The 20,009-nt window shown below is 45.9% G+C and overlaps 1 protein-coding gene across 2 annotated transcripts; it reads right to left on the bottom strand.

The window, feature by feature from the left end:
* Nucleotides 1-1,182: 1,182 nt before the first annotated feature.
* REX1BD (required for excision 1-B domain containing) lies at nt 1,183-18,439 on the bottom strand. 2 transcript variants are annotated; one of them, XM_087920685.1, is made up of 5 exons: nt 18,231-18,439; nt 11,863-11,940; nt 7,328-7,532; nt 3,843-3,931; nt 1,183-1,652 (listed from the first exon to the last, which is right to left on the bottom strand). In XM_087920685.1, the coding sequence occupies exons 2-5, from the start codon at nt 11,937-11,939 to the stop codon at nt 1,580-1,582; spliced, it is 444 nt and encodes a 147-aa protein (XP_087776811.1). In that variant the 5' UTR covers nt 11,940; nt 18,231-18,439; the 3' UTR covers nt 1,183-1,579. The 2 variants fall into 2 exon arrangements, with proteins under 2 accessions (XP_087776811.1, XP_087776816.1); XM_087920690.1 differs by lacking the exon at nt 18,231-18,439 and adding an exon at nt 12,479-12,592.
* Between the last annotated feature and the right edge of the window lie 1,570 nt (nt 18,440-20,009).

The raw sequence follows: 20,009 nt of genomic DNA, 5'->3' as shown, positions 1-20,009 counted from the left end.
GCCATTTTCAACCAACATGGCCCTAATTGGTGGGGGGAGGGGGGGAGATGGAAATTGTACAGGTAGTCCTTGACTTACAAAAGTTCACTTAATGACAAGTTACAATGGCAGTGAAAAAAATTACTTATGACCATTTTTCACATTTACAACCATTGCAGCATCCCCGTGGTCATGTGATCTAAATTCAGAGGCTTGGCAACTGGCATGTACTTACAACAGTTGTATTGTCCTGGTGTCGTGTGATCAGAGTTTGCAAACTTCTGACCAGCAAGTCAGCGGGAAGCCAGATTCATTCGACAACTGTATTTACTAACGAGTGATTCCCTTAACACAATTGTGGCCAGAAAGGTCATAAAATGAGGTAAAACTCACTTAACAACTGTCTCGCTAGCGACAGAAACTTTGGGTTTAACAGTGGTCGTAAGTCAAGGAGTACCCTGTACAGGCAGTCCTCGATTTACAACAGTTCATTGAGTGACCGTTCAAAGTTACAATGGCTCTGAAAAAGGGACTTATGCCCATTTTTCTCACAACCTCTGCAGAATTCCCATGCTCATATAATCAAAATTCAGATACTTGGCAACTGAACTGACCACTGCAGTGTCCCGGAGGGTCACACAATTCCCCTTCTGGGACCTTTTGCCCAGCAAAAACAACACTTAACAACCAAGTTACTAAAGTGCAGTGAACTGCAGGCTGTAAAACACAGGGAGCAAAACTCATTTAACAAATACCTCACTTAACAACAGAAAAGTTGGGCTCAATTGTGGTTGTAAACCGAGGACTACTTAAGAGTATCATGGAAAGCCCTGTGCTGGGGTGTGTCTGGGACTAGCCACGGCAGTTTAGGATGACAGTCAAGAATTGGGGTGGGGTGGCAGGAATATCCTTGTCAGGCAAGATTAGCATTTAAAAATGTTTAAAATGCCCAAGTGCTTCCCTCCAACCGCAGTTTTCTTAATCCCTTGTAAGAGAGGTTTAGGTTTCGGTCCGGGAGGGGGGGAAAAGTAGCATGATGAAAGATGAGGTTTGCAACTGCAGGCCCTGGGGGCTGCCATTGTGACTTTTTTGCCCTCCTCCTCCCTCCCTCCCTCCCAACGGATGCCCATCTGGATCTAATTGAACAAGAAAACGTCTGGTCTGCTCAAGAGAATAAAAAGAGGGAGAGACGAGTTTAAAAAAAAAAAAAAAAGGAGTCTGTTTTCTTTAATTGAAGTGGATTACAAAAAAAACAAAAAAAACCCCACTTTATTTTCAGAACGTAAACAAGCTCATTCCCCTCCCCTCCTCGTCCCATGAAGGCAATCGTAGACCGAGGGCCAAGAAATCTTCCTGAGAACTGGCTCCCTCGGGCAGGTGGCCAAGCAGCATCGAGCCATGCGCCTCTTGCGGCATCTTGCCCAGGGGCATCAGCCGGGCACGACGAAAGAAGGAAGCTCGGGTGGGCGACTGAGGACCAACCTTAGCCCGGAGGTGTGTGTGGGGGGGAGAAGCTCTAACGTCTCTGGCTCTCCCCCCCCCCACCCGCCCCCTTCTCCAGCTCCAGCCTTTCTTCCTCCTCCTCCCGCGGGACGGCCTGTCAACCGCTTTCTTCCGAATCGTACTTGAAATCCTGAAGAATTTCGCTGATTGCTTCGATGGTTTGAATTAGCCTGCGTGAGCCGGATGGAAACGATAAATAAAGCGCCATATGGAGCCGATTAGCCGCGCTCACCCGCGCCCCTTGCAGCCCAGCCTTGTTTATGAAAGCCTACCAGAGGGGCAACCCCAGGGCCGGGATGGGCTGGCTGGCTGGGGTGTGTGTGTGTTTGTGTGTGTGCGTGTGTGTGTGTGCAGTGGGGGGGAAGGTTAGGCTTCAAAGAGCCCACATGGAACAATCTGCAAAAATGGGAGGTGCTCAGTGGAGGGTGGGGTGGGGGGGATAGAATACATCCTTTGAAGACCCTTGCCGAGGCCTTTTTGAGACCCCCCCCCCAAAAGCGGGGGAATATTCCCACACCCTCGCTTCAAATTGGCTTGGGTTTACCCCGCCCTGATTTGTGAGAGGATGGGACCCGTTTTGGGGGCAAAAACTGTGACTCTGGCGTTCCCAGAAGGGGTTTTTCTTCCCCAAGGGGGGGTCCCGGCTTTGAGAAGTGGGGAAGTTTTCCCACGATGCCGTGCGCCGCTCAGCATTGTGGGAAATTCAGCTCGGATGCTTTGAAAGTGCCAATGATGGGAACCGGTTTCCTTTCTCCCCCCCCTCCCCACGACCCAAATAGGAAAGGTAGCGGGTGCAAGAGGCATGAATGGTTCCTCTGCTTGGGGGAACGATGGGAGGAGGGCTTGGGGACGGGGAGAGGAGAGCGTGAAAATGACCTTAATGCAAAAGGGACACGGACCGTACCGCAAATCAGATTGTGCATATTGGAACCACCGTTGTTCGGTTTACCAATTCTCCCTAAAGCCAGACTGCGTCTAATGCCGCACTTCCTCCTGGTATCACAATGCAGGCATTGTGTTCACACAACCAGCTTACCCAATTCAAGGAAACTTCAAGGCAGCTGCTTGATAACTAGCCAAGCTTGATTATTTTTGCCTTACAGGTAGGTGTGTGTGTGTCACTGTGTATGTGTATGTATATATGTGTAGATAGATAAGATATAGATGATAGATTAGAAATAGACACACACACACATGTATGTATGCGTGTGTGTGTGTGTGTGTATGTGTGTGTGTATGTATGTGTGTGTGTGTGTGTGTGTGTGTCAGTGTGTGTTGTATATATATATATATATATATATATATATATATATATATATATATGGCATTCAGCTTTGTTGTTTCCGTCATGAGTTGTGCTTTTAAAGTTGTAGCAACGTTTTGGCGAATCTCATCTGCCATCATCAGGCTTCTGTATAGTGTTCATCTGTAAGTCAGGCTTTTACAGTGGTTTCAGATTTAAATTTGGGGCAGCCTATTGCTGTGCCAGAATGGTTTTATATCTGAAACCACTGTAAAAGCCTGACTCAAAACACTATACAGAAGCCTGAGATGGAAAGACCTGAATGAATTCTGCCAAATGTTGCAACTTAGAAAAAATATACATATATTATATATATGGACGGGAAAGATTGAAGATCAAACAAAGATGAAGTCCATTCATCATCTTCAGCTGTTCGCTCTTACAGGCATGAAAACTTAAGAAAACAAATAAATATATATATATATATATTTTCTGAGGTTCTATGGTATTTATATGTGGATCTTTGGTTGTTCGGGTTTTCTCAGCTAAGATTTGAGTATCTAGGCAGCGTTTGATGAAGTCTCATTCATCATCTTCAGGCTTCTGTCTCCAGCTCTGTGCTTCGAGAAGCACAGAGCCGGAGACAAGCCTGAAGATGATGAATGAGACTTCATCAACGTGCAGACCTCAAATCTACGTGAAAAACCAGATCTACATATAAACCGAGAACTCCAGAAATCATATATATATATGTATATAGCATGTGTATATGTGTGTTATGTAAAAAAAAAAGAGGAATTTCCACCACTATGTCTGTGTGAACTGTTAAACAATGCAGTCAAAGTCGTACTGCATTTTCTTCATTCTCCCCCCTGCCCCAAATACTCTGGCCTTGTCCCATCCTGAACCCTGGCCTTTAGACACAACATTGGAATGGTGATCCAATCTTAAGTCCAAACTGAGTTGTACATCCTTCCTTTACAAACGTACAACACCACAACACATAACTAACTGTAACAAGTAGTGCTCTATTAGGGAATGTAGCTAAAGCTTTATAAATTTTTAAGAGTAACGTTCAGGAAACCTGCATTTTGCAAGCGCAGCTTTGGTGACTCACTTGTGCTTCAATTCTTGCACCTCCTGTGTGTTGGCTTCCACCCCAGGCTGGTCCTGGACGTTTTGTTTAGCAAGCTGCAGTTGTGCTGTCTGGGAAGAAAAAGGTGAATGTGAGACCCTTCCCAAGAAACAGGGAGAAAGATATAAAGTTGATTATCCCTCTTCTGACCTAGGCTGCCCCAACAGCACGAAGCCCAATCCCCGTCCTGATAAACCCCTTTTATTTAATGTACAGTGAATTCCTCTCCGGCAAAGTCCTGGCCGACAGTCTTTCAAGATAGTTCACAATTACAGACTTTTATCAGGCTTGGAGAGTGGCCAGGCCGATATCTTTCAGACACCACAATACTTAGCAAGAATACAGGAACCGATCTTCACCCAAAATGAACTAATTGTCTCCTGCAAAATCCCACTCCCCTTTCTCTCCTCTTTTATTCCCTATGGGAGGGGCCATTCACTGTCCACCTGTGGCTTTACTCCCAAATCGACCCTTGTTCCTTAGTGTTTCCTTCACCTGGCAGCTCTGTGCATGTGCACACTGGGAACAGGCTCCAGCTGATCTTCTGCCTCGCTGATGTCTGATTCTGAAGGCAGCTGATAACTGTCAGCGGCCCTGGCCCCATCTCTGCCTCCGACGCAAAGCCCTCATCAGAGCCTTCCCCAGACTCCAGGACTGGCCCATGTTCCTCCCCAACCTCCTCACTGTCCAAGTCTGCCACCAGCTCTGCTGGCAGGCCACAACAATCCCCCTCTTCCTCCAGCATTAGATGCATTTATGGAAGATGCTAAACCAGGTTGTTGAATTAATGCATTCTCTGGTTTTATGCAATATCCTGAACAATAACATACAGATAGTCCTTGATTTATGACCTTTATTTATTGGGACCACAATTATCATCACTAAGCAAAGCACCTGTTAAGTGAGTCACATCCAATTTTACCACCATTTTCGCCATGATTGTTAAGCGAATCACCATGGCTGTTAAGTAAATCATGCAGTCATTAAGCGGATCCACTTTCTCCATTGACTTTGCTTGTTGGAAGCAACTAGGAAGGTTACAAATGGTGATCATGTGATCCCCTGTAACTATCGTAAGTACATGCCGGTTGACAAGTGCTTGAATTTAGATGCTACGACCGCCGTAAGTGTGAGGGCTGTTCGTAATTCATTTTTTTCAGCATTAGTGTAACTTTGTATGGTCTCTAACAAATGGTCCTAAGTCCAGGACTATCTGCAATCAAATAAACTTGGTTTGGACATCATACCAAGGAGTAAAACCGCAAAGCCAAGCTTACTGCGTTGCCTAAGTAGAGAAACAAAATCTCTTTAATCTGGCTAAGCGTCGTGTGTGTGAAGACAGCTGACTACAGTCAATTTCCCAAAACTGATATCCAGGTGTGCCTGGCTGTGAACTTGGGGAGCTGAAGTCCCCCCCACATCTGGAGGATATCAGCTTGAGGTTAAAATATTAACCTAGAACTGAAGAGATCCGTTGTAATGTTCAGTTCTTCCTTTCTTCAGCATCACCTTTGCCACCACCAACTTCTGGCTGAAACTTTCTAACAGAGCATAAAACTGGGGACAGCAGGAACCAAGTGCTCTTTAGGGGGAACGGAGGGATAATGGTGTAAGATTTGGAAGACACCCACCCCCTTGCAAAAAATTGAAACCTGCCCCTAAAAAAAACCAAACCACTAATAAGGAAATTTAAGTTTCCTGTCTTGTTATGCATTTCCCTTTGTGTTCGAAGGCTGGTTTGTGAGTGTATATCAACTCCAGGAAACACCCAAAATTTGCAGACCAACAACAACAAGAAGGAAAAAAAAAACTGCTAAAAAGGAAGGAAGGAAAGGTGAGGTCTCTACTTGATGGAGCAAAACCCCAGGTGAATTCATTGCAAAGACCCAGGTTGTTTTACTGGCATTGTTACAAGATCTGTTTGCCTTTTTATTTATTTTATTTTATTTATTAAATTTCTGTGTTGCCCGTCTTCCCTACAATGTGATTCTGAGTGACTTAGAAATTATGAAAGGTGAGAAGAAAAGATGAAAACAAGCCAACATTAAAATATTATTAAAAACCGTGTTAAAACCACACCCTGCAATAGCCAAGAGACACATGTGCCTGGAATGATACCTTCTTATCCCCTTCAGCCAACTCTAGTAGTGACAGTGCCACCCCCCCTCAGTTCTATTGCTCCAGGAACTCCTAGTGGTCTCCCATCCTGGACCTAAACAGATGTGATTCTGTTCATTGTTTTTAGCTCAGCCTAGCAATAGCAACTAGATTACTTATTTATTAAGTTTGTATCACACCATGTCCTCTGATACTGCTATATGTGTTGCATTATACTATCATAGTATAGTGTTATATAATATTATGTATTTCAGTCACTTTGGCCGAGTGGTTATGGCACCAGGCTAGAAATCAGGAAACATTGATTTGAACCCATGAGTTCTAGTCCCACTAGATAAAAACTGTCTGAGTGACTTTGGCCCAATTACTAGGAGACTGGGAGTTCTAGTCCCGCCTTAGAAGACTGGGAGTTCTAGTTCTGCCCTGGACATGAAAACTGGCTTGGAGGCTTTGGGCCAAGTCCTCCCTGTCTCTATTGTGGCCTGACAGCGGTCAGTGGAACTGGCAGCAGATTCGGACAGTGAGGAGGTTGTGGAGGAACATGGGCCAGTCCTGGAGTCGGGGGAAGGCTCTGACTGCGTCTGAGGCAGAGACGGGGCCAGGGCCACCTGACAGTTATCAACTGTCTTCGGAGTAAGATATCAGTGAGGAAGAAGAAAAGTTGGAGCCTGTTCCCAGTGTGCACATACACAGAGTTGTCAGATGAAGGGAACAGTTGAAGAACAAGGGTCGACTTGGAAGTAAAGCCACAGGTGGAAGGTGAATGGCCCCTCCCATAGGGAATAAAAGAGGAGCAAATGGGCTTTGCAGGAAACAATTAGTTTATTCCGGCATGCTTGCCAAGTATTGTAGGGTCTGAAGGATATCGGCCTGGTCCCTCTCCAAGCCTGATAAAGGTTTGTAATTGGGAACTATCCCGAAAGACCATTGGCCGGGACTTTGTTGGAGAGGAAATTAATTGTAAAAATGATTTATCAGGATGAGGACTCAGTTCATGCTGTTGGGGGAAGCCTAGGTCAAAACACTTTCTCTCAGCCCAACCTACCTCACAGGGTTGTTGTTGTGGGGCAAATAAGAGGAGGAGAAGGATGGTCGCTACGTTGAGTTATTTCTAAAAATAATAAAGGGGGGATTTAAAAAAATCTAAAATAAAATAAAAATAAAAACTTTAATGAACAGGCTGGACGGCCATTTGTCTGGAATACTATAGGGTCTCCTGTTTGAGCAGGGGGCTGGACTAGAAGACCTCCAAGGTCCCTTCCAACCTATAGATTCTATGTTCTAAAATGGCTCTTAAAATTCGCTGAGCTCTGCAGGATGGGCTCATGTGGCAAGGAAGGGCTGCTCACCAGTTCGAGTTTCTCCTTCTCCTTCTCCTGAATCCGTCCCAGGTGCTCCGCGAGGTCTCTCCGGCCATGGAGGCCCTCCAGATTCTCCTTGATCTGTAAGATCTCCTGGGAAATGCCGTTGAACGCCAGGGTAATCTCGTGCACCAGCTGGCGATAGCGGAGGAAGTCGTAATCGGGGCCACTTCGGAGGTAAGCCTGGTGACCCCTGTTTTGGGGAGGGAGGGGGATATTTAGTAGAGAACTGAGAAAGTGATTTTCTTACAGAGCGCCATAGGCAAAGATTCAAGAGATTAACAGATAAACCGAGTTGGAAGGGACCTTGTAGGCCATCTAGTCCAACCCCACTGCCCAAGCAGGAGACAGTACACCATTTTTTGAGGGAAACCGATGGAAAAAAATGAATTTTAAAGCCAGTTATTTGAACCCGTGAGCCACAAGCTTTCCCTACAGCACCCTAAATGAAATTTGGGATGGCCAAACAACCCATTTTCCGAACAACCACGATTCCTTGGAGCAAAAGACCTCCATTTCTACTGTGAAAGTCTCCCCCCACATCACCTAGCGGGCCCAGATTGGAAGCCTGGCAACAGTTGATCCTGAGAAATAGTGACAAGCAAATAGTCTTCAAGTTGTGAGACCAGAAGAGCACAAGCCCTCCTCCTCCCCCTACAGCATCCCAGCTGAAATTTGGGATGGAAAACGATCCATTTTTCCAAGCAACCAAGATTCTTGGAAGCAAAACACATCCATTTCTACTCTGAAAATCTCCCCCACATCAACCAGAGGGCCCAGATTTGATCCCTGGCGACAGTTGATCCTGAAAAATACTTACGAAAATAGTGACAAGCAAACCTCTTCAATTTGTGAGACTATGGCATATGCTACTTCCTCTCTTCTAATATGTGAAGATATCAGGGCCTTTTCTATACAGATGGTGGTGATTAAATTCTGAAATGCTCTCCCAATGGGGAGCTAACAAGCTCCTCTCTCTTTCTCTACAGAAACTCTGATTTTCAACACTTGAGAACTCCTGTTTAGTTTGTTGCCTTCAGGATTTCTAAGCCACGCTTATAACAGTTCTCAACCGTGGCAACTTGAAGAAGAGTGGAGTTGCCCATAATTCCCCAGCCAGGCCCTCTGTAAGTCGCCAAGGTTGAAAAAACACGGCACTATTAGCGTTATCTTGCTCCTAATGATCTGGGCAACCTTTATTTCTTCTTTGATTCCTCTAAAAAAGAGACACCTACCAATCCTGGGGACAATGAGGTCTGTATTCATCAACAATTGCATGCCACATCCTCTATGCAGGGTTAATGGTATCCCTGTGAGGAAAAGGGGGGCCAGACTGGACGACCTCACTTCTCTCTCTCTCTCTCTTTTACAAGCTTAGCTTGGATCTTGGGAACTCCCTATAACAGGGGTCTCCAACCTTGGCTAGTTTAAGACTTGTGGACTTCAACTCCCAGAATTCCTCAGCCATCTTTGCTTGTGGACTTCAACTCCCAGAACTCCTCAGCCAGTTTTGCTTGTGGACTTCAACTCCCAGAATTCCTCAGCCATCTTTGCTTGTGGACTTCAACTCCCAGAACTCCTTAGCCATTTTTTGCCTGTGGACTTCAACTTCCAGAATTCCTCAGACACCTTTGCTTGTGGACTTCAACTCCCAGAACTCCTCAGCCATCTTTGCTTGTGGACTTCAATTTCCAGAATTCTGGGAGTTGAAGTCCACAAGTCTTAAACTTGCCAAAGTTGGAGACCCCTTCCCGATAAAAGGCACAGATTGACAGGCTTGGCTTCCCATTAAAGATGCTGGATGCTCCTTCAAACCAAGACACCCCCCTCTTACGTTAACCTTGGATAAAGTTAGTTTCCCCCCTGCTGGATTTTCCGGGAAGGCTTGATTGATTTGTCAATGGCTGCCCTCCCGGAGACACCCCTGCCTAGAGAGGGTTATCACCCCATCTCCTGGGACACCCGAAAGCCTGCTTGTGGGGGGTTTGCTGTGTCGGGGATTGGATTCCCCATCCGCAGGAGTAAATTATCTGCACACCAGGCTCCCCACAAGGAGTTCTTGCCTCTGCAAATAGATCACAGGTGCTGGGTGGGTGCTGCCCCCTTGCTCATCTGGTTTCCATCAGGCACCGGGAGCCGGGGGTGGGGTTGAAAAGTGGGGAGGTCGAGAGGCCTCCTGCAGGGGCCCTCTTGAATTGAGTGGTGGGACTGGAATAGCCCACCTGCTTCCCAGTCCCTTTTATGCATGCAAAGCAATTAGAAGGACCTGGCGTTTTGCAAGGGAAAAACGCTTTTTGGTTAGAACACAGAATCATAGAGGTTGGAAGGGAATTTGGAGGTCTTCTAGTCCAACCCCCTGCTCAAACAGGAAACCTTATGCTATTCCAGACAAATGGCTGTCCAGTCTCTTCTGGGAAATCTTCAGAGATCCATTCATGCAATTGTGTTGAGACAAGTAAAGTTGAGGGGTCCTTGGCGGTCTCTGAGCTTGGAGAAACCCCCTTCCTTTACTAGCACTGATGATGTTACCTACTTGGGTCATGAAACGTCTTCAAGAAAACAACCAAGCTCAGAGAGCACCAAGGACCCCTCATGTCAACCCCAAATTATAAATACTCTCCTTTATTGGTAGAAATAACTGTTTCAAAGACAATCAGCTACCTCCTTTGGACATTTTGGAAGTGCTACAAGTCCTGGTTGCAGGTAGTCCTCGACTTATGACTGATCACTTAGTGACAGTTCAAAGTAACAACAGACCTTCCCAGGGCTATTTATGGCCAGAATTTTTCCAACAATATGCTTAAATAGGAAACCCGTAAGGCTTCCTATTGCAGAGGTAGGTAGTCCTTGACTTACAACTATTTACTTAGTCACCGTTCAAAGCTACAACGGCACTGAAGTGACTTATGACTGGTTTCACACTTATGACCATTGCAGTATCTTCACTTGATCAAAATTTGGGCAATTAGCCTGCATTTATGATGGCTGCAGCATCCCGGGGTCATCAGTTCTTCATTTGCGGCCTTCCTAGCTAGCTTCCAACAAGCCAAGTTAATAGAGGAAGCCAGACTTGCTTGACAACTGTGCGATTCATTTTACAACTGCAGTGATTCACTTAATGACCACCGTAGAAAGTAAAATTGGATGCAATTCACTTAACAGTGGAAATTCTGGTCTCAACTGTGGCCATAATTCGAGAAATACTTGTAGTCCTTGAGTCCTATCATGTGAATACAGCAATTGTGTTCTATTATCCTGGATAGAATAACTTAGATTAGAAGACTTGGAATAATTTTACTGTCACTTTGAATGTACACTGATTGGCATTAAAATGAAATTTCGTTGCATGCAGCTCTCCAAGGGTCACCACCTCCAATACATCAACATGACAGAATAAATAAATAAATACACAATTATGCATATACCCACATATATTATATGACATGGAGATACAATACAGTCTAGTTTGGATGTGTACTAGAGGTGGTATTCAGCAGGTTCTGACCAGTTCTGGAGAACCGGTAGCAGAAATTTTGAGTAGTTCGGAGAACCAGCAAATCCCACCTCTGACTGGCTCCGCCCCCATCTATTCTCCACCTCCCACTGAGTCCCAGCTGATTGGCTGGGTCTCCTTTGGTTGCCCTGCACAGGAGAACGGAGCTGGAAAGCAGGTTAGTGGGTTGGGCAGGGAATGGGGATTTTGCAGTATCCTTACCCTGCCACGCCACATCACGCCCACCAAGCCACTCCCACAGAACCGGTAGTAAACATTTTTGAATCCCACTGTTGATATGTACATGTACATGGCGAGAAAAGCGAATCTTGCAAATGGATCAGAGTGTGATGGGTTTTGTGAACTCAGCTGGTGTTCCAACTCTATCCGTTCATTTATCTTATGCCTTAAAATTAGAAATAAAGTAGAAAATTCCAGAAACCACGACAGGAAAGAACTGGCTTAGCTGACTGACTGACCCATTCCTTGTTTATAAAGCTAGGTACTGAGATTTTCCGCCAGACTAGCTCTCTCTCATACAGTTAGTCCTCAACTTAACAACAGTTCGTCTTGTGTGTTCAAAGTTACAACGGCACTGAAAAAAGTGACTTATGACCGTTTGCCACACTTACGACTGTTGCAATGTCCCCATTGTCACATGATCATAATTTGGATGCTTGGCCACTGACTCATATTTATGACGGTTGCAGTGTCCTTGGCTTCACAGTATCCCTTTTCGTGACCTTTTGATAAGTCAAAGGGGAAACCAGATTCACTTAACAACTGTGTTACTAATTTGACAACTGCAGGGATTCACTTAACAAACGTGGCAAGAAAAGCCGTAAAATTGGGTAAAACTCACTAAACAACGGTTTCACTTAGCAATAGAAATTTTGGGCTCAACTGTGACCTTACGTCAAGGACTACCTGTATTTGAAATGACCAAAGCCCCCCTCCCATCAGAATGCAAAAAAGGGGGGGAGGGCTGGCAAAAGTTTTAGAGAAAAAAACAACGTATTCAAATACTTACTCCTCCAAGAGGTGGTAAGCTTCCACCCGCTCGGCCTGCAGGGTGTAAAAACGGCGCACCAAACTTTGCACATCCATCCTGCAGTGTAAAAGGGGAGATAGGATTCCTTGCATTAACAGAGGGATACAACAGAGATCAAGTGAGGTACTAATACCACTCTATAAAGCCTTAGTAAGGGCACACCTAGAGTACAGTTTTGGTCACCACACTATAAAAAAGATGTTGAGTCTCTAGATAAAATACAGAGAAAAGCAACCAGGATGATTATGGGATTGGAGACCAAAACATATGAAGAACGGTTACAGGAACTGGGCCTGGCTAGTTTAGTGAAGAGAAGGACCAGGGGAAACAGGATAGCAGTCTTCCAATATTTGAGGGGCTGCCACAGAGAGGAGGGGGGGTCAAGATGTTTTCTTAATATTTTCTAAATATTTGAGGGCTGCCACAAGAGGGGGGCCGCTTCTATCAAAATTGAGGGCGCCAAGAGAGAGGGGGTCAATCGCTTGTAGGCCAGACAAGGAATAATGGATGGAAACTGAACAAGGACAGATTCAGCCTAGAAATATGGAGGAATTTTCTGCCAGAGAGAGCAATCAACCCATGGAACAGAACTTGCCTTCCGAAGTTGTGAGAATTTCATCACTGGAAGCTTTCAAGAAGAGACTGGACTGCCATCTGTCAAAAATGGTATAGGGTCTCCCAACTTGGGCAAGGGGTTGGACTAGATGACTTACAAGGTCCCTTCCAACTCTTATTATCTGTTATCTGTTGTCAGAGGAAAGAAAAGAAACACAGGTAGTCCTCGACTGAGGACCACAATTGAGCCCAAAATTTCTGTTGTTAAGTGAGAAATCTGTTAAGTGAGTATTTGCCCCATTTTACTATTCTTCTCGCCATGGTTGTTAAGTGAACCACTACGGTTGTTAAGTTAGTAACCCGGTTGTTAAGTGAATCTGGCTTCCTATTGATTTTGCTTGTCAGAAGGTTGCAAAAGGGGGTCACATGACCCCAGGACACAGAAACAGTCATAAATGTGAGTTAGTTGTCAAGCATCTGCATGTACCAGTAAATCATGTGACCATGTGGAAGTGTGAAAAATGCTCCTAAGTCACCTTTGTCAGCGCCGTTGTAACTTTGAACGGTCACTAAATGAACTGTTGTAAGTTGAGGACCACCTGTAATGCCATTTGCCCAACGTTGCAGTTACAAGAACGACTTTTTCGAGGGGAGCAGAGTGGGGCAAATATCACCCTAAATTAGCATCAATACCTACCTATTCATTCATACAGGTAATCCTCGACTTACAACAGTTCATTTAGCGACCATTCAAAGTTACAGCACTGAAAACAGTGACGTATCATCGTTTTTCACACTTACGACCACTGCAGCATCCCCCTGGTCAGGGGATCAAAATTCAGATGCTTGGCAACTGTCTCATATTTATGACGGTTGCAGTGTCCTGGGGTCACATGATCCCCTTTTGTGACCTCTTGACAAGCAAAATCAATGGGGAAATCAGGTTTGCTTAACAATCGTGTTGCTAGCTTAACAACTGCAGAGAGTCACTTAGCAGCTGTGGCAAAGAAAGGTCATAAAATGGGGAGAAAATTCCCTTAATAAATGTTTCACTTAGCAATCAAAATGTTGGGCTCAACTGTGGTCATCAGTTGAAACTACCTGCACTTTGATAAAGTGTCATATTCCGAGGCGAGGTGGGCGGCAAGCAATAATCTAATAATATTTATTTATTCAATAATAAAATGAATGTCTATTTCCGTGAAGGTAAACCTATGGCACACGTGCTAGAGGTGGCACGCAGAGCCCTCTCAGTGGTCACGGACGCCGTGGCCAGCTGCTGTTTCTTCACACCAGACCTCCAGAAAATGGCCCGAAAATCAGCTAAAAAAACAGGCTGGTTTTGGGGCCATTTTCAGGCTGTTTTTCGAACCTTTTGCCAGACCACTTTCAGGCTTTTTCTGGGCCATTTTCAGGCTGTTTTTCAAGCCATTTTCAGGGTGTTTTCTGGGGCATTTTCAGGCCATATTTTGGCCCCCCAAATGGCCTGAAAACGCCCCTCAAAATGACCAAAACCTAGGCATGCACGCACTGGCCAGCTGGTCGTCAGTTTTCTGGCACTCAGGCACACACGCACGTTCTGGTTTGGGCACTTGGTGAGGAAAGAGCTGCTAAAAGAGGTTTATTCAAGGAAGGAAATGGAGCCCCCATGTCTCAGGGCAGTCTACCTTAGACTGCCCAAAGAGAGGGAATAAAGGAGAAGAATTAAGCACGGACTATAAATCACCTTGTATCCACTGGCGGACTTTGAACCTCAGCAAGAGAATTTGTACGTGCTTTTCTTTCAATTTTCCCGTTTTCGGGAAATGAAAAGCACCTTTTTTTTTTTTTCAGACTGCCAGATCGCCTCTTCTTTCAAATCCCTGAAACCGCTTTGATCAAAACAACAGTTTGCAATTAGAAAAGGGCTCTTTGGTGTGTCTACCCTGCATCCAAAGAGGTGGGGGGGACTAACAATGGGCTTCTTTGCTCTCACACGTGGGCGTGCAACTGAGAGTGACATTGATGTTGTGGGGGGGGGACCCTTTAAAGTTGGCAATCCCGCAATCTTTTCCCCTCTCCGAGCCTCAAAAGTGTGCTTGGATAGGCCGTGCCCGGTTTGGCTGCTTCGCCTAAGGTCCTCCTTTGCCAAGATCTAGTTTCTCGCCCTCCGTAAGAAGCGTCCATTACACCTTTCCAATCCTTGCCCTTAATGGCAAATCTTGGCAACGCAACGGTGTGTGTGTCAATCCGGGGGCCTCCCCAATTGGAGCCAACTTTCGGAGTTCTTGGACTACCCAAGTGGCGTTGACGAGTTTCAGCTTCTCTTTGCACACTATCCAAAATGCACACCCTCATTCACTCTCTCACACTCTTGCACATATACACACACATATATAGTACACAACAGCTGCGTCTTTTAACTTAGCACTTGTGGGGGGGGAGGAGGAAGCAGGCTTCCCCTCAAACAGACTATACAGCGACACGAGGGCCAAATTACAGCAATCTTGCTGGCTTGCGAGGGCGCCCACTCCGGCCATGGGCCTCCCCACACTGGCCAGCTGCTCCGTCGCTTGTCTTCATTCTCCAGAAATATTCTGATTGATTGATTGATTGATTACCTTCACTTTACCATCTCACTATTGAGGCTCCTCTGGGCAGCTACAATACAGCTAGTTCTCTACTTATGACCGGTTGCGGGATAGGGATAGGCAGGGCTGGGGTGCTGGGGGGTTCAGAAGAGCCTCTAGCTTAGATTCTGCAGTTTGGAGGACCCCCCAAATCCCATTCCTGGCGGGCCCCGCCCACACCTCCCCTCCCAGGAGTCCCCACATGGCCCATTTTGGATGCAGGTAAGTGCAGGGGGGCATGCGGAGGTTCGAGGAGGGTGAAAAACGGCCTTCCTGAAAGTTCAAAAAGGCAAGAAACGGGCTTATTTCCAGCTTCCAGAGAGCCTCCAGAGCACGAGGAGGCCATTTTGCCCTCCCGGAGCTTGAGCAACCTTCCCCGCCCCCCGGGTCCAGGAGGCTGGATAGGCCACGCCCACCATGGCCACGCCCACCCAGCAACCGGGCAGAGAACCTGTTGCTGAAGTTTTTGAAGCCCACCCCTGGGGATAGGGGTAGAGGTAAGGGTAGGAAAGAACATAAATAGAAATAGAAATAATAGACTATAGAAATAATAGAAATAGAAACATGGAATGGAATGGAACAGGGCAGAACTGTGTTGGGTTTTTTGGGCAGCTGCAGCCCATTGCTGGCTCATATTTAACTGATTGTCCACTAGGACTCCAAGATCCGTCTCACAGTTACTGCTATTGAGAGAGGGACCACCTATACCAGGGGTGTCAAACTCAAGACTTGTGGGCTGGATCGGGCCCATGAGGTGCTTAAATCTGTCCTGCGTGGCAAAGGACTGGCCTGCAATGCCTCTGACAGCCAAAATGGGCAGCTGGGGGGGGGAGTGGAGGGGCTGCGTGTAGATGGCCTCCTGTAGCAGCAGTCCGCGGGCCAAAACGGGGCATGTATATAGAAAAACAGAGTTGGAAGGGACCTTGGAGGTCATCTACTCCAACCCCCTGCTAGGATCGAACTCACAGCCACCTGTGAGGCGGGAGCTCCACCTCTAGGCCACTGCACTGGGGAGGAGTGCACAGCTGCCTGCACCCCGTTTTAGCCGGCAAAGTGGTGTAGCAGGCCATCCAGGTGATCAAAATTCAGACACCTGGCAACTGACTTGTATTTATGATGGTTGCAGCACCCTAGGGTCACGTAAACCATTTTTTGTGACCTTCTGAGCAAGCAAGGTCAGTGGGGAAGCCATGCTCGCTTCACAACCATGTTGCTAACTTCACAACTGCAGTGATTCACTCAACGACTGTGCAAGAACGGCCATAAAATGGGGCAAACCCCACTTAACCAAGGTCTCGCTGGGCTCAGTTGTGGTCGTTACATCGAGGACAACCCGTACCCAGGTCTAAATCCTTCAGTACTCTTCAGAGTGATTGTGGGGGAGGGTGAGACTCTGTTGGCTGTGGATGATGGGGCTTGTAGTCTTAACATCTTTAGATGGGAACCCCACCAGTCAAAAATGCCCTGCAGAATTTCTCCTCTCATCTCTTTCCTAACTTCCTCAAGGCTTCACTTCTAGTCCTCCTGCGCCCCCTTGTGGGCATTGCCGGGTTAGCCGAGCATTGCTCCCTTCTTCCACGGTTTCCTATTTTTCTCCTCGGCCTGTTTTCTTGTTTTATTTACCTACTTATTTATTTTGCAGGAGTCGTCATGCAGCTGCTGGAACCTTCTGGTTCTAATGAAGGGGACTCGGTTGCAAATCACACACACACACACACACACCTCCCTTGAGCCTCTGCTGCAGCGACCCTCATTTGTCCACCATTGCAGCAAGCGGATCAAACCCATTCTGTTTAACCTCTGGTTAAACCAGAGTTACAAATAATTACAGAGTGGTGTTTCTCAAACTTGACAATTCAAAGACACTTCAACTCCCAGAATTCCCCAGATGGCTGACCATCCTGCAGAATTCTGGGAGTTGAAGGCCACATGGCTTCAAGTTTAAGAGGTCCTTAAAGGGAGCGTGCATAAGTGCACCAGCTTGCCTACCGTCCCTGTCTTACTGTCCTCATTTATCTGTATTTACTTTTTTTGCTCATGTTTATGTTCATATCTGTACTTGCTATCTTGTACATGTTTTGACAAAAAAATAAAATAAAAAATAAAGTTGCCTGGTTCTTGCTGTCAATCAGGAAACACCCCATAAAATGATTTTTAAAAATTGGAAACTCTGCAATCCAATTGATCAAGGTTTCTAGCAGACATAACCCTGGCTACGAACAATCCATCCCATACACATCACTCGGCAATCCTTCCAACACGTGAGGATCTGACTATATGCAAATGTCGTTTGACGCATTATGTTGTGATCCCAAAGGTGCTTTTTCAAGAAGCAACTGGAATTTCTTGGTTACATTGTGTGGTGGTGTTTTGTATAAATAACACTACTGGTGCCCCTTCCGGTGAACCCCATTTTACAGGCTTAAGAAGCACTGAAAGATAAAATGCATATATGAATGCGTTGGGAGTTAAAACCCACCCCTCTCCTAGAAAAATGAAATATTTCAGGATATATTAAAATGGCAGAATGTTTCCCCTAAAAGAGAAGTAGAAACTCAGAGAGTCAGAAACTCCCCTTCTCCCACTTTTGTTTTAATAGGCCATTAAGGCCTGGGCCAATCTATTCTACATAACAAAGTTCTACCACCTTCAGGAAAAGACATTTGATTGCCTTCATTGCACCACCCAGCAAGTTTCAAACTTACTTAGCACATAGACAACCTACAGAGTTACCACTGCATGGCCCCATGGAAGTCTGATAACCAATCAGGATGCATTTCTTGTCATAGGAACAGGAAGCAAGTTCAAAGCCCAACAGAGGGTATAAATATAGCTCACTCTCCTCTCCACTCCACGTGGTCATCTATCCACAATCACACCTGCTTGGTGGTTCGGCTTCACCATTAAACCATCTTTCCAATCAGCCTCCATGTTTCCAGTGTCTTTCTTCCCACTTGGAACTTGATGGACATTTCTTCCAAAAATTGCCTGCAATATTTATGCCAATCCTTCTCCCCGCTCTATGGGGCAAGTTCGAGGAGCAGCGAACGGATCCTGACTTTGCAATATGATCGAAATATATTTATATTGCTCTGGGTTCTAGCTTGGAAATCGTGTAACTTCACATCTCTGCAGCGTCACACCCCTCTAAATATTAAGGGAAAAAAAATCAGAGATACTTACTTAACCCAGCTCTGGCAGGGGAGTCCACCTAACAATTTGGCAAGCCCCGAAGACCGACGAGGCTATTTTGAATTCTTTAAATGGGATTGGGTCCCCACCCCCTCTGTCTTTAAGGAACTCTTTTGAGCATCTGTTCAGGCTTGGTCGCTTTAACTGTTTAACGCCCACAACGGCGGCCAACGGTGTGCAGATGCGAAACATAGCGGAACGTCCACGTGGCTTTTAAAGCAGGGCTCTCCAACCTCTGGCAGCTTTAAAGACCTGTGGACTTCAACTCCCAGAATTCCTCAGCCAGCTTTGCTGGCTGAGGAATTCTGGGAGTTGAAGTCCACAGGTCTTTTAAAGCTGCCAGGTTTGGAGAGCCCTGCTTTTAAAGGTGTGTTTGCTCAGTAAACGAGAATGGGGCTCAAAAGGATTTGATTTATTTCCCGAACTGCTGTTTCAATGTCACGGCTTTAAATCTTCCAAGTCCTTCAAGGAGTTCACGGTCTTCCCTGGGACGGAAGAAATAAACTATCTTGAAAGCGATAAAGCAAAACAAGTGATGAGGCTCTTCTACACTTAAAAGTCTACGTTCTTCTTAGACAATCTGCCCTTCCTTCCGGGTAACCCGTATGAGCCCGAATCTTTGTTAAAAGGGTTCCCTGTTGCCCCCTGCCGGCCAGGCGGACTCATGACAAATCGTTGATCTGGCTTTAGAACAGGCTGCCTGCGGATGACTAGCAAACGTGAAATATGGCTCGTTAGCACTTCAGCTCCTCCGCCCATTGAGTAAAAGCATCCAAATATTCATATTTTTATTATGTTGTTGTTACTATTCCAATTATTTGTATAACCAGACAGTCATGTCTGGACATTTTGGCATTTTTATCCACCCACAGGTGGCTTACGATCACAATGGGGGCCAGGATCTTGTGGTTATTAAGATGTCAACATTATGGCTCATGTGATCAATTTGCTGACTTCAATCTCAGCATTCTCAGTTGTGGTCGTTAAGCAGACAGGATTCCAGGTAAGGGGCGTGGGATATCTCAGTTGGGGGGGTTGGGGGGGGGGGAAGACTCTCAGAAACTCGACTCAGAAATTAAAATCTCCCAGCCAAAATCTGAAGATTTTCAGCCTTTGAGCGAAGAGACTCTCACCTGCAACCTGTACCAGCCCCCACCCCAGGCCCCCCCCCCACCCTACCAAGGCACCCCATACTCCTTATCTCCCCCCCCCCCTTGAATATCAGTTTCTGTGGGGTTCTTAGTGCTGTCTGGTGGTTTTCTTGCAGACGTTTCATTACCCAACTTGGTAACATCATCAGTGCGCTGGAAATAATGTGGTAAATTGCAGTCATGTGACTACCAAATGACACAAATAACCGTAAGAGGGCTAATTGCCAACTGCCCAAAAATGTGATCTTGTGACCAGAAGGGGGGAAGGCTGTGAAGGAGAGCCATTATAACTCTGAGTCTGGATCAGAAATAGATCTGGGGAGGTCTGTTGTAACTTAAAACAGTTGCTAAGTAACTGGTCATAAGTGTGATGACCCAGGGTGGGATACAAAATAAACACAGTCACAAAAATAGGTGAAGCCCCTTTTATTCCTTCACTTTGCTTCCAAGCTCCAAATATCCTTGACGAGACAAAAAAACTCCCCCACAAGCAGTTACGAAAAGGAGGAAATGCCGTTTAAACTAAAAATGCCTATAAATTATAGAGTAAAAACAACAAACTATACTGAAGCAATTAAGGAAACCAGGCCAGATAAGGGCTTGAAAACGTCCATAGATA

This window comes from Pseudonaja textilis, chromosome 1, assembly GCF_049901715.1.
Source record: "Pseudonaja textilis isolate UNSWEBS1 chromosome 1, rPseTex1.2, whole genome shotgun sequence".
Classification (NCBI taxonomy): domain Eukaryota; kingdom Metazoa; phylum Chordata; class Lepidosauria; order Squamata; family Elapidae; genus Pseudonaja; species Pseudonaja textilis.
Note: the sequence above shows the minus strand (reverse complement) of the source record. Positions and strands in the feature narration are given on the sequence as shown.